Below are 12728 nucleotides of genomic sequence, written 5' to 3' on the forward strand. Positions count from 1 at the left end.
ATGGATAATGGATAATGGAAGATAGTTGATGGATGGATGAATGGATGGATGATGGATGGATGGATGATGATGGATGGATGGATGATTGATGGATAATGGATAATGGAAGATAGATGATGGATGAATGAATGGATGGATGATGGATGGATGATGATGGATGGATGGATGATTGATGGCTGTTTTGTTGTAGAATAAGAACGAGATTACTGAGTCACTCTCATGTGGTAAAAATCAATGGAACATTCTTATTTAATTTTAAAATAGAATAGTACAAATATTAATAAACAAGATGCACATACGCTTATAAAAAGTTTATATTTTACAATTTTTTTCCAAAAATAATAAAGAGAAAATGTTTCAGACATTTTTAAACCCACTGAACGTGCAAATAAATGTATACTTGTTATTTTTTGTGTGTCACTATCCTGCATATTGTGTGAAAAAAGTAATAAATAATATAAACAGACAACAAGTGGCTCATTTATGTATTTGCACATAAAATACATGTATTTCGTAGGTCTGACTAAAACCCTTCCTAACGTTCTTACTTTTGCTTCTTTTGGTTGAGAACACGTTGACAACGTCTGCACAATGAATCACAGTCAGGTGGAAACTTTCTTGTTCCAGCCAAGATAAACAGTAAACTGGTGTTTATTTTTGTCTTAGTGTCTCGGGTCGGGACTTAAACATAATAAATTAACATGTGAACAAATAAACAGGTTTGTGTTTGGACAGTTTGAATGCATTCACCCACTTTAAATGCAGTTTAGCATCCAGTTCTCAGTAAATACAGCCTTACTGTTTTAAGTGTTTTAGTGTTCTGCCAAACACTTTTACAATCATCTTAAACCATCCAAGAATACCACGTCTTTATAGGATTTCATCTTTGTGTGCATGAAGGCATTGCAATTTTATCCCATTATTTCCGTCTTTGGTTTTATGGACAGATTCTTGTTGGTTTTGTTAAATTTGTTCTTTTATTTTTTGCCATGCATTTACCCGTGGTGTGCAAACTGTGGCTCCTGGGCCACATGCAGCCGTTTGGTTCTAGTGACTTCTTTTAGCTTTGATCCAATCATACACCCATCCATTTTCATCCATTTGCTTTGTGACTTTTCTTTGCGTCTATCTCCATCAGTCACTGTGCAAGAGAAGGGGGACACCTTGGACAAGTCTCAAGTCCATTACAGGGACTCGTATAGAGACAAATGAGACAAACCACTCAGAGTTAACCTAACAAGCATGTTGTTGGTTAGTGGGAGGAGATCTGAGTACTTTGACTTTATTAGAATTAATTCTTGAAGTCAATCAAACACTCAACCATCAAACCCATTTATTATGTTCACTAATCATTTTTATATGACAATCTTATAATTCAATATTTTTATAATTAGCATTCCCATATTGTTATTATTATTGTTACTACTTCTCTTATAAATTCATTAATTCATTCAACCTTTATTTAGACAGGTTAATCCCACTGAGCCTCAGGGACTCATTTACAAGAAGAGAGACCTGAAATAAAGGAAACACTCACTCGTCTTTTACGGTTCAGGGTCGACATCTTATCAAAGGCTTTATACACAAAGAGTCTGGTCGTTTTTTTGTCCAAACATGTAAAAAATGTCATCGCTTCACTCACATTTTTTACTTCGTGTGGCCCGACATAGTCTTTTATATGTAGTATTTTTTATTTTGGGGAGTGGTGGCGCAGAGGTTAGAGAAGGAAAGCTTGAAGATCGGCGGTTCAGTCACCCGACAACATCAAAATGTGGGTGAGTAAGGTGAAGCATCTACACCCCCTGCCTCCACCGGTGTCTGCTCCACTCTGGGCCCTTGAGCAAGGCCCTTAACCCCCACCTTCTGCTCCCCCGGGCACCATAGATGGCAGCTCTCTGCTCCACACAGAGGGTTGTGGTAGCTCGGTGGACTGTGGTTGCTTCAGGAAGGGCATCCGGTGTAAAAACAATTGCCAAGTTTTTGTGCAGTTAGTTCCCTGTGGCGACCAGAGGGGAGCAGCCGAAAGAAGAAAAAAGTAGTAATTTTAATTTAAAGTTTTATACGCGTTTTGTGGCAATGGATTCATTTTTTAGGGTAAGTAAATTGGCAGAATGTTTTTTTTTTATGTAAAAGTTGCCCAACTCTGACTTATTAAACTGAAATTTGTCCATGGGTAACTTAAAACCCTGACTCCCACGTGTTCCTGCACCTGCACATCTGACCGCATGAGGGCGCTGTTCGGCGCCGAGCTCTGACCTTTGATCAAGTGGGCGTGTCGCTGCGCGAGCTCAGTTCTCTGAGGCTGAAACACAGAAACACAGAACATGGACTGAAGTTTGACACGGTAAGTTGTAATGTAGGACCAAAAACTGCTGGTCATTTTAGAGAATTGGCCTTTTTTTTTTTACTGGTGTAGATTAATCTTTAAAGATAATTTTCATTGACTGGTTCACAAAGACTGGAAGACATGTGACATGTTACATTTGACATGTTTGTGTCAGTGTGAAGTGGCCTTTTGAGACTTTGAACTTAATTAAATTAACTGTGTTTTCCCAGCCCTCTCCTGTTGCATTTAAATAATAATCATAATCCAGGGTGGTTTTTATGTTTGGCTGCTGTTTGTTATTTTAGTGGTTGGAAAAAGTCACATAAAAACATTGTTGTTCTCATTCCTTTCAGCAGAACCGCACTTCAGCTGTGCTACAGGGCTGCTGAACCTGAGAGCAGAAAAGGTGGACATGGAGGTCTTCTGGGCAGGCGTCCTTTGGGCCATGAAGATCTGGCTGTACCTGATTATCAGCCTCATCATGATCCCAGCCATGTTTGGATTCTCGCTGGGCATCTCAGAGACCTACATGACCATCCTGATGAAGACTTTAAAGGTACGCTCACGCTTTAAAGGCACGTTTTATCTTCATAATTGTCACACACTAAGGTGTAACCACGAATGTCTGCTGTCTGTTCACCACAGTGGGCCACTCTGAAGATACAGAAGGCGAATGCAGAAGAAAAAGAAGCTAATTCTCCATCTAATGGTGAGTAAAAATGGAGAGATGAACTTTTATCTGTAACTGTGGGCGGGTTTGATGTTTGCTGCAACACTGGGTTTCTTAATTTTTTGAATTGCAAGTCCAGACAGGCATGTCGCAACAGAACTCCACTTATAAAGAAGCTTCTTTACCTGTAATGTGGCAAACATTTTTTCTGCAGACAAGCACATTCCTCCTCATGTAACATCTCTTTCACACAGCTGGTTTGAATTATTTAGTTCATCCAGTATAAAAAAAAAATTGAAGTTTGTAGATACATACACTCCCTTAAGATCATTTACAACATGCAGCAAGGTGAAGTTGTTCTGGCAACTGTGCCAAAAGTGTCTCAGGAGTTACTCAACTTCTTATCTGTCGCTGAGCTGCGCAGGGTTGTGTTCTCTGCAGCAGCACATAAAGATGTCAGGTTTGTCAGCAGAATGCGACTCTTCCAAAGTCCAAAGTGTGTCCGTGGTGCTTTTTTTTTTTTTTTTTTTTAATGTGGTTTAAAACTACAGGAGATAAGACGGACTCTTTTCAAGAAGTTTGGACTTTGTATATGGAGTATAAAGTTTGGGACTTTTGGTTGTGAACTTTGTTAGCTATGTTGTCAGAATCTGAACTGTTCTCGGATCTGTTTGGTGGAAAGTTCATGAATAAACTTTTGTTTTTGTACCAATGCCAACCATGTGGCTGTCTAATCCCATCAGGATCTTAAAGGAGACAAGATTAGGTCGACTTCCACATGGCTTCTAAAATCTTGGCTTCTATCAGATGACTGAATTTAGCTTTCTCAGTTTGTGGCTGGGTGTTCATCCATCAGGTCTCATCCTGAGGGCAAATGGCTCCATGGAGAAGGAGTTGGAGGAACTTAGACGCAGCAGACCCAAACCACCAGTTGGCGGTGACTTTACACTCAGCGACTGTTTCTATTTCACTCGGCGAGGAATTGAGAGCATTGTAGAGGATGAGGTACGTTTTTACCTAATAAATCAGAAACGTCATGCAGGTTTGATAATATATTTCCTTTAATTATGTCTGTTTTGATCTTAGGTGACCCAACGGTTCACCTCTGAGGAGCTGGTGTCCTGGAACTTACTGACTCGCAACAACCACGATTTCCAGTACATAAGTCTCAAGCTGACACTGGTCTATGGCCTTGGTATCTTTGTGAGATATTGCATCCTTGCCCCACTTAGGTAAACAAATACTGATTGGAGTCTACTTCCTGCAACGTTAAGTTCTGCTTCTGATGGTGACAGAAAGGCAGCGCTACTCCACAGGCAGAAATCCAGTCAAACGTTGGGTCGAATCTCAGTGGGTGGAGCTTAGATGTTCGCAGTTCGTTAATAATATTGTGTCTGAGCCAGCTATATTTAAAAAGAGGATAAGTGTATTTTTCACCAATATGTAAATACCTTTAATACAATTTGTCTTTTTTTTTTCTTGATAAAACATTTTGTTAAAACAAAATAATTAAAATAACATCTGGCAACCAGATCATAAATGTATTCAAACACAAGCTCAGATGAGCATGATGCGATAATTCTTTTTATATATTTAGCAGAAATTAAAATCAAAATGCAGAAACCACATATAGGAAAACAAGTGCACCCATACAGCTTTTTGACGAAGTAAGCTTCTCAGTTATTCAGAACATGGCAACTCCCAAAAGTTTAAAACCAACTGGACTTCTGTTCTGTAGTTGAAGACTTTTACATCCCAGATTGATTTCACTCCCCTTCCTGCTGAGGGTCTCTGGGGCTTTTCGTTAACTTCAGTTAATAGAATAAGCAGCTGCCAGGTTCAAACACACTTGATTAATTCATCCTTAACAAGTGTATCTGCTGATCTGGAGCAGTCACATGTGCGTTAGCACAACGCTGACTGCCCATCACGATTTGGACTGGTTTTACAGTCACTGAGTTCATCATGAACTCATCCATGAATCAAAATATTTTGGGGTTAAACGCGAGGCCATCTGTCTAATAGGAGGAATTTGGATCGTGCAACAAAACGAATGCAACAGTAACATTTTCAAAATAATGGCAGAGAAAGAAAAGAGACAAGGTATTACAATGGCAGAATAAAATCCCAAATAATAAGAATAAAAATAACGAAGAATTCATTTGGCAGCTCTCGGATACAATAGCAGCAATTTGCATGAAAACTATACACAAAATGCACACACGCTTTACTGAACATGATGTACAATTGTAGAAATTGGCAGATTGTAGGTCAGAATGAATAACAACAATTTGTAATGAGAATAAATATAAAACAAACAACAAGAAACCAGTACAGTAGGTGCAGTGGATGATGTGTTTAGTATGAAGCTAGTTAAAGTGGCTTGTGTGATTCTGCAAGTTATACTATGGTGGGGTGGGTGGAAATGTAATTGTTTTCAACATTACTCAGCACTGTGCGAGTATGAAGTGATGAAGATGGGGAAAAAACAAGTGGGCATAATTCTACCGCTTGTGAGACGCCAAAAACGAAACTTTGTTGTTTCCCTATGCAAATTATACCTTAGACACAAAAGTCCATGCTCAATATGGTGTAGAGGCAGGGCAGCCGACTCGGGACCTGAAAGTCCCAGGTTCGATCCCCGCATCTCGTGGTGTCCCTGAGCATCAAACCTCATCCCCAAATGCTCCCCTGGTGCCTTCAATAGCTGCCCACTGCACCACCTGGTGGTGGATGGTTTAAATGCAGAGATCCAATTTCACCATTGTATGGGAACAAACGATGACAATACATAACTTATTATTATTATTATTATTATAATCCAGGAAAAAAATCCAACAATGTTCAGTCGGGTCATCTGGACAGTTTTTTTTTTTGTTTTTTTGGTGCTGAGACGTTTCGTCCTTCATCCAAAGGACTTCATCAGTCGTCAGCCACTTTAGATGAAGGACGAAACGCCTCAGCAAAAACAAAAAAACAAAAAAAACGTCCAGACATACATTTTTATGAGCTAAAACCCTAAAGGGAGAACTTAATTTTCACATGTACAACCTTTTACTTTTTTATTTTATCCTGATGTGTAAAAACCTTTAAACCTTTTGATAACTTTTAACCATGACTGCGTCTAATAACTTTTTCCGTGGTGATTCTTGCTACATTTTGAACTCGTCTCCCATCCTTTGCATTCTCTAACCAGCTGCTTGGAATAAGAAGGTTTTCTCTGTCTCCAGGATAACTCTGGCCTGCATCGGCCTGAGCTGGTTGGTAATCGGAACATCCGCAGTTGGATTTCTCCCAAACTGGAGGTGACTAAATCTCATCACAGGTTAATTAACTTCCTGTTAAATGTGACTTCATGTGTCCATCTAAATGTTTGTGTTTAGGATAAAGTTCTGGCTCAGTGAGTGGGTCCATATCATATGCTACAGAATCTGTGCTCGAGGACTCTCAGCTGCTATTCAATATCACAACAGGTCTGCTCTCCTTAAATGTTGCTCTGAAAACCTCTAAATTAGACTTGCAGTATCTTGTCGCTCTGACTTGACGTTTCTTGTTGCATTCAGAGAAAATAAACCTAAAAAAGGAGGAATCTGCGTCGCCAATCACACCAGTCCAATCGACGTCGTGATACTGTGCAACGATGGGGGCTACGCCATGGTAGGCAGAGAAACGAGCGTCAGCGCAGCGTGTTTCGAAGATTTGTTTTGTTTTAACATTCGTCTCCTCGATGTATGTTGGTCAGGTGGGTCAGGTCCATGGAGGTCTGATGGGGTTGCTTCAGAGAGCCATGGTGAGGTCTTGTCCTCACGTCTGGTTTGAGAGATCAGAGATGAAAGATCGCCATCTTGTGACCAAAAGGTTAGTTTTCTTCTAAACATTACCTGTTATTTAGTCTTATAGTAACTGCTTTGGTTCTGAGACACATTTTAATGCCTGTAAAAATAAATTGGGAATTTTTTAAAATTTTATCCAAATGTTACTTACATTTAAAAAATAATTCAAGCTTTCAGTTTGGAGGTCCAGTATCTTATAGCATTACATTATTCCAGATGGTTCCTGTATCATCTCAAATATGCTAAAACAAAGTTACATTATTTCAATATCAGTGTGTGAAAGAGTTTTCCATCCCCTTTTGTTCTGTTTCCAGGCTGAAGGATCATGTGAGTGACAAGACGAAGCTTCCCATATTAATATTTCCTGAAGGTAAGCGTGACCGTGTTACTTAATTCTCAACAGGTTTGATGTAAAGACTCTTTAAAGGTTGTTTAAGATCATGTCTGAGAGCAATCTGATGTCTTGTTTCTGCAGGAACCTGCGTCAACAACACGTCCGTCATGATGTTTAAAAAGGGAAGTTTTGAAATTGGAGGAACAATATATCCTGTAGCCATCAAGGTATTACACTTCTGCTTCTGTGTTGATTTATTTATTTATTTTTTGAGTCTTCTGAGTTTCATATTTCTGCAACCTCACTGTCTGTGTATTTTCCACCCTTTGCTAGTATGATCCAAAGTTTGGAGATGCTTTCTGGAACAGCTCCAAGTACAGCATGGTGAGTTACCTGCTGAGGATGATGACCAGCTGGGCCCTCGTCTGCAACGTCTGGTACCTGCCGGCCATGCACCAACAGGTTTGCTTTACAGCCTACATATTTATACCTACAAAGTTATAACTTTATTTCAGAAAGCACCACTTCTAATTAAACTATTCCCTCTCAATTCTTGCTTTCACCCTTATTTACCAACAGTTTTCCACAAACCTATTATACTTTGTACAGTAGTCCCTCGTTTATCGCGGGTGATCTGTACCCTGAAGCTCCGTGATAAGTGAAAAACCGCCAAGTAGGGATACAGTAGTTCAAGTTCAAGTACAGTAAACTTTATATTAGAGCTTTAGAAACCCTTCCCATACTATTTGAATGTTCTAAACTCTTAAACCTACATCATTTTAACAACTTATGTTAGAAAATTTTACTTACTAACTTTGCAGAACAGAAATGGCTCTGGTTCCGGTCCAACTCTGTTCTATTTCGACTTGGTTCGTTTCTGCAGACCTGTCCTGCAGCAATGAAGCCCACAAATCAGTCCTCTAAACTCTTAAACCTACTAATTTTAACAACATACAGTACGTATATGTACAGGAGCTACAAAATTTCACTTACAAGGGCTCTGCAGAACAGGAGCAGCTCGGCTCGATAGATGGAAAGAAAAGTCCCGGTGCTGCATGACTGAAGCCCACCACTGCTGCTCCAGGAGCAAGGCTGCCTAAGATTTAATTCACCACCTCTGGCCCGGTCCGGACCAGTGCTGCACGACCAGAACCAGGCTGAAGTCTGCAGTCGTCTGTTCCCTGCAGCTCCCAGGATCCGAGTCACACTGAGTCCAGATCAACTGCAGCTACTCAGCAGTGAAGATGCAACTTGAAGGAGGAGTTCAGCTTCAGAATTATTGGATACGTTCCTCCTGCCAGTTCTGTGAGCTTATACTCGTTACTTCTGACTGCATTGCAAAACTTCCCCTCCGTTTGCAACAAACAGCAGTTGGAAGCAGTGTTGACTTCTGGGAAGTGAACTGAGGGCTTTTGGGTAACGTAGTTCTTTAGACTGGCAAATCAGTGAAGGCTTAATGAAACAAAAATTTTAAATGGCAGCACTTTTTTTTTGTGTTGTTTAGAAAATATAATGTACATGTACAGTACTTAAACAAACCGCGATAGAGCGAGTCCGTGATAAATGAACCGTGAAGTAGCGAGAGACTACTGTATTTGTATTTATGTATAAAAGTGAGTCCACAGGATGTGATTGCATTAAGATAATACATTTCACACATCCGGTGTAATAAATCCATTTTAATCAACTGAGTTTTATTTTGTTATTTTATATTCTCAGGAGGGGGAGGATGCTGTGCAGTTTGCCAACAGAGTAAAATCAACCATAGCTCATCGGGGAGGCCTGGTGGACCTACAGTGGTAAGCTTCCATTATTTTCTACTGTTGAAGCTCATTATTTTGTCTGTGATGTGAATGGGAATGTTTGTTCGTAGAAACAGCCCCATTTTGTATCAGCTGAACACAATCTAAGAATAAACCTCAGACTGAGACTCGGTCTGATTTTCATTACACAATTACATCACTTCTGTGGAATAAACTTTGTAAACGCTTAAATTAGAGCTTCAGTTTTGTGTTGTGCCAGTAATAATCTATACACTTTACTTTTTTCTCTCTTTAAATGAGTTTAAGGGTCGTCACGATGCTTATTTTAAGTGTAATTGCACGTTTTGTATTCCATAACATATAAAGTGACACCAGTCTCACATCCTTGTCGTATGTGGTTAAACTACCAGCACTTAACTGTTCCTCCATCTGCCCCTGCAGGGACGGAGGCCTGAAGAGAGCAAAGGTGAAGGAAACCTTTAAGGAGCAGCAGCAGAAGAAGTACAGCAGCATGGTGGTGGGAGACGACAGCAGCGGCAGCAGTGACTGAGATCAGTTTGTAGTTAAACGGACAAACCCTCTGTTGTGTTTCTAAAGAACATGAAGTGGCAAAAAGCCCACTACACTCCAGTGTTTTCACATCATCTGGACCTGACGGGGAATGCAGGACGACCAAATGGACCCAAACTTATGTAACTCTTGTGTCTCACCGGGAGCAAAGAAGGAAACAAAGTGCAATACTGAACACTACTGGAGCAGGGACAAAGGAAAACTCAGGTTTTTCCTCACTTCTGCTGAAGATATTGATTGTTGTGCTGAAAAATTTCATTGAATGAAATTTGTGGTTAAAGCCAAGCAACTGGTTCAAGAAACTGGAAAGTGTCTTTCTTTTTTTGTTGTTGACAAAAATAAATTTTAGTCTACAAATTGCAAACCAGCTGTGTAGTTATGTAAGACTAGACAAGTATTTGTTGTTATATCACACTGACATTTAAGTGATTTAAGCATAAAAAATGACAACATGTTTAGGATGAGGATAAAAACTGCAAAATAGCTGCTGCTGATAACCCCCTATTTGTGTCTGAGTTTTCAGTTTCAAACTAAAATACTGGGTTGTTTTCATAACCCATTTGCTGGGTTAAAATTGTTGGGTCATAGGTTGTGTTGGTTTGGTCAAATATTGGGTCAAACGGTTTGACCCAGGTCATTCTTCACAGTCTGCCATTTAAAGCCACAAGTAGATTGAATGAGATGAGACTGACTGGACCTCTGCTTCAAGGTGTAACAAAATAAGTTGATTTAAAAAATATGTATGACTTTTTTTTAACCTGGTGGGCTTTGTTAATAACTTTAGTTTGTATTAGATGCGGGCAGCATGGTGGCACAACTGGTAGAGCTGCTGCCTCTCAGCGAACAGGTCCCTGGTTCAAACCCCGGTCCAGGGGCCTTCTGGGTGGAGTTTGCATGTTCTCTCCGTGCATGCGTGGGTTTTCTCCGGGTGCTCCTGTTTCCTCCCACAGACCAAAAACATGCATGTTAGGCTGATTGGTAACTCTAAATTGTCCCTAGGTGTGAGTGAGAGAGTGAATGGTTGTTTGTTTCGTTTGTCTCTATGTGGCCCTGTGATGGACTTGCAACCTGTCCAGGGTGTCCCCCGCCCCTCGCACAGTGATTGCTGGACATGGGCACCAGCGACCCCCGTGACCCAAAATGGAAGAAACGGGTTAAGAAAATGGATGGATGGATGGATGGATGTATTAGATGCTGAGTTTGGGTTCCTATAGTTGGTGTTAACTTGCTCATGCTAATAGTGGTTAGTCCCAGAGAGCCAGCACCAACCCAACTTGTAATTATTTAATAACCTGATACAGTAGGTGGTTCTTTTTAGCTCAGCCTTTAGTAGCTCTAATTCAACAAATTTATAATTTTAACACACTTTACGGGTGGAAAAAGTAACCCAGTATTCTGGGTCAAACTAGTAACCCAACCCTTCCAGCTAACCGCCGTGCGAGAGGCAGGGTATGCCCTGGACAGGCCGCAAGTCCATCACGGGGGTGCACAAAGACAAATGAAACAACCATTTATACTCTCACTCACACCTAGGGACAATTTAGAGAGCAACTCAACCCTGCTGGTTTTAATCCTCCCTGATCCAAGTTTGACCAAGTGCTGGGTTACACGGACAAAACAGCCACCTGAGTTTGGCACCTCCATTGTTATTGAAAAGTCCAGATGTTATTTTATAGTATAGCACACAGCTTAGATGTTTTAGTCCTCTTCCCTGCTAATCCTGGTCCTGATGTGGAACTCTGACCGCCTTCCTGCTTCTGTGGTTTTTCCTTTTCAGCCCCTAAAAGCAAAATCCAAAGAAACGTGTTTCTGGATCGTCCTCCGTGCGTCTAATTCTTTTTAAACTGGTTTGTGTCCTCACCATCGTCCAGTTTGTGATGACTCAGCTCCGTGCTCACCTGCGTGCTCTGTGTCAAACCAAAGATGGAGATAAAAGTCCACAGATCAGTTGGTGAACACCTGTAGTTTAACAGACTAAGGGATGACGTTACGCACCGACACAATGTTGGCTTTATTGTTTTGTTCCAGTTCCTGGCACCTGTAAATGTTTTCAAAAGATTAAGGTTTTATGTCGTAGAAAAGTCCAACAGAGTTAATTCTTGCATATCATTTGGAAGATCACGCCTTATTTCTTGTTTTAGTGAATAACTAATGCTCCACAGAAATATTTATGAGTTGCTGGCTCACGTGTAACTCTTTCTCTCTGCACAGTTCAGATAATGAACCAGCTGCTGCTGAACGAGTCGAGCACCATTTAAAATGACCTTTTAACTACTGTATGAGCAAGTTTTTGTATCAATTCAAATTTAATGATAGCGGTTGTACAAATACAGCCACTAGCTTCTGGTGAAAACATCCACGGTAGCTCTGGTTCTGTTTTCTGTTGAACGTTGTGATTCGGTATTTAAACTGTGAGGATGTGTTTCTGTGTCTTGACGCAGTAAAACTCACCGAAGCATCAGGTAGGAGTCGTACTGACGGATGACGGGTTGAGCCCTCAGTCCATAAGGTGTCCATCTAATGCTTGTATCGACTCCTACATCCACCCGGCCTGATGCTCCAGAGGCGATTGGCATCTCTACCAGCAGAACCACATGTCAGAAATTAATTTAAACATTTGTTTAAAGTTGACAACAAAGAAGAAAAGCTCACAGTCAAATGAATGCCAACCTTTTGATGCTAATGTTGCAGAAATACAAGCTTGTCTTGCAGACTTTCGCACACAAGCTTGGAGCTGTCTGCCGAATGAGGAGTGGAGTTTATGGAGATGTTTGTTGTCGTTTCCATGGTAACAGGGCTCTCAAAGGAAAACGGCAGTGGTGAGGCCTCGGGGACTTGGCCTTTTCTTTACTTTATTTTACTTCATTTTCTAAGAAACCCAGCTTTGTTTTTGAGGAGCACCTGAGAACCCAGCATCATTTGCCCACTCAGCCTTAAGAGTTTTATCATGACTCTCCAGATGAACCTCTATTAAGTTAATAGGCTGTGTGTAAATTAAGGTCAAGCTATGAAGGTAATAAAACTTTCTTTTTTTTAATCTTTGCATCTTTATATCCTAGAATAACGCCACAGTAAAAAATAATGTGTTTTTATTTGTAACTTTTGGCCTTTTTTTTTTTTTACTTCGTTTCTTTTTCTCTAAATAATTCTCTGTTAAAGATTTACTGTATATATGCTGGATTAGATGTTCATTTAATTTTATTTCATCAGGTTTATGATAGCAGTGGCATAG

At 40.3% G+C, this 12728-nt stretch overlaps 2 protein-coding genes across 2 annotated transcripts in view; one reads left to right on the forward strand and one right to left on the reverse strand.

Moving 5' to 3' along the window:
- tmem8b (transmembrane protein 8B) overlaps positions 1 to 12728 on the reverse strand; it is a 1109927-nt gene that overhangs the window by 885719 nt on the left and 211480 nt on the right. The window lies entirely within an intron of this gene.
- agpat9l (1-acylglycerol-3-phosphate O-acyltransferase 9, like) lies at positions 2291 to 9787 on the forward strand. The gene is made up of 14 exons (XM_037680923.1): positions 2291 to 2344; positions 2683 to 2882; positions 2972 to 3035; positions 3853 to 4001; positions 4083 to 4228; positions 6227 to 6301; positions 6380 to 6469; positions 6560 to 6653; positions 6739 to 6854; positions 7144 to 7199; positions 7305 to 7390; positions 7497 to 7625; positions 8883 to 8962; positions 9368 to 9787. Exons 2-14 carry the CDS (start codon positions 2739 to 2741, stop codon positions 9474 to 9476), a joined length of 1338 nt encoding a protein of 445 aa, XP_037536851.1. The 5' UTR covers positions 2291 to 2344; positions 2683 to 2738; the 3' UTR covers positions 9477 to 9787.

This window comes from Nematolebias whitei, chromosome 8 (assembly GCF_014905685.2).
Source record: "Nematolebias whitei isolate Nwh7 chromosome 8, NemWhi1, whole genome shotgun sequence".
NCBI classification, from domain to species: Eukaryota; Metazoa; Chordata; class Actinopteri; order Cyprinodontiformes; family Rivulidae; genus Nematolebias; species Nematolebias whitei.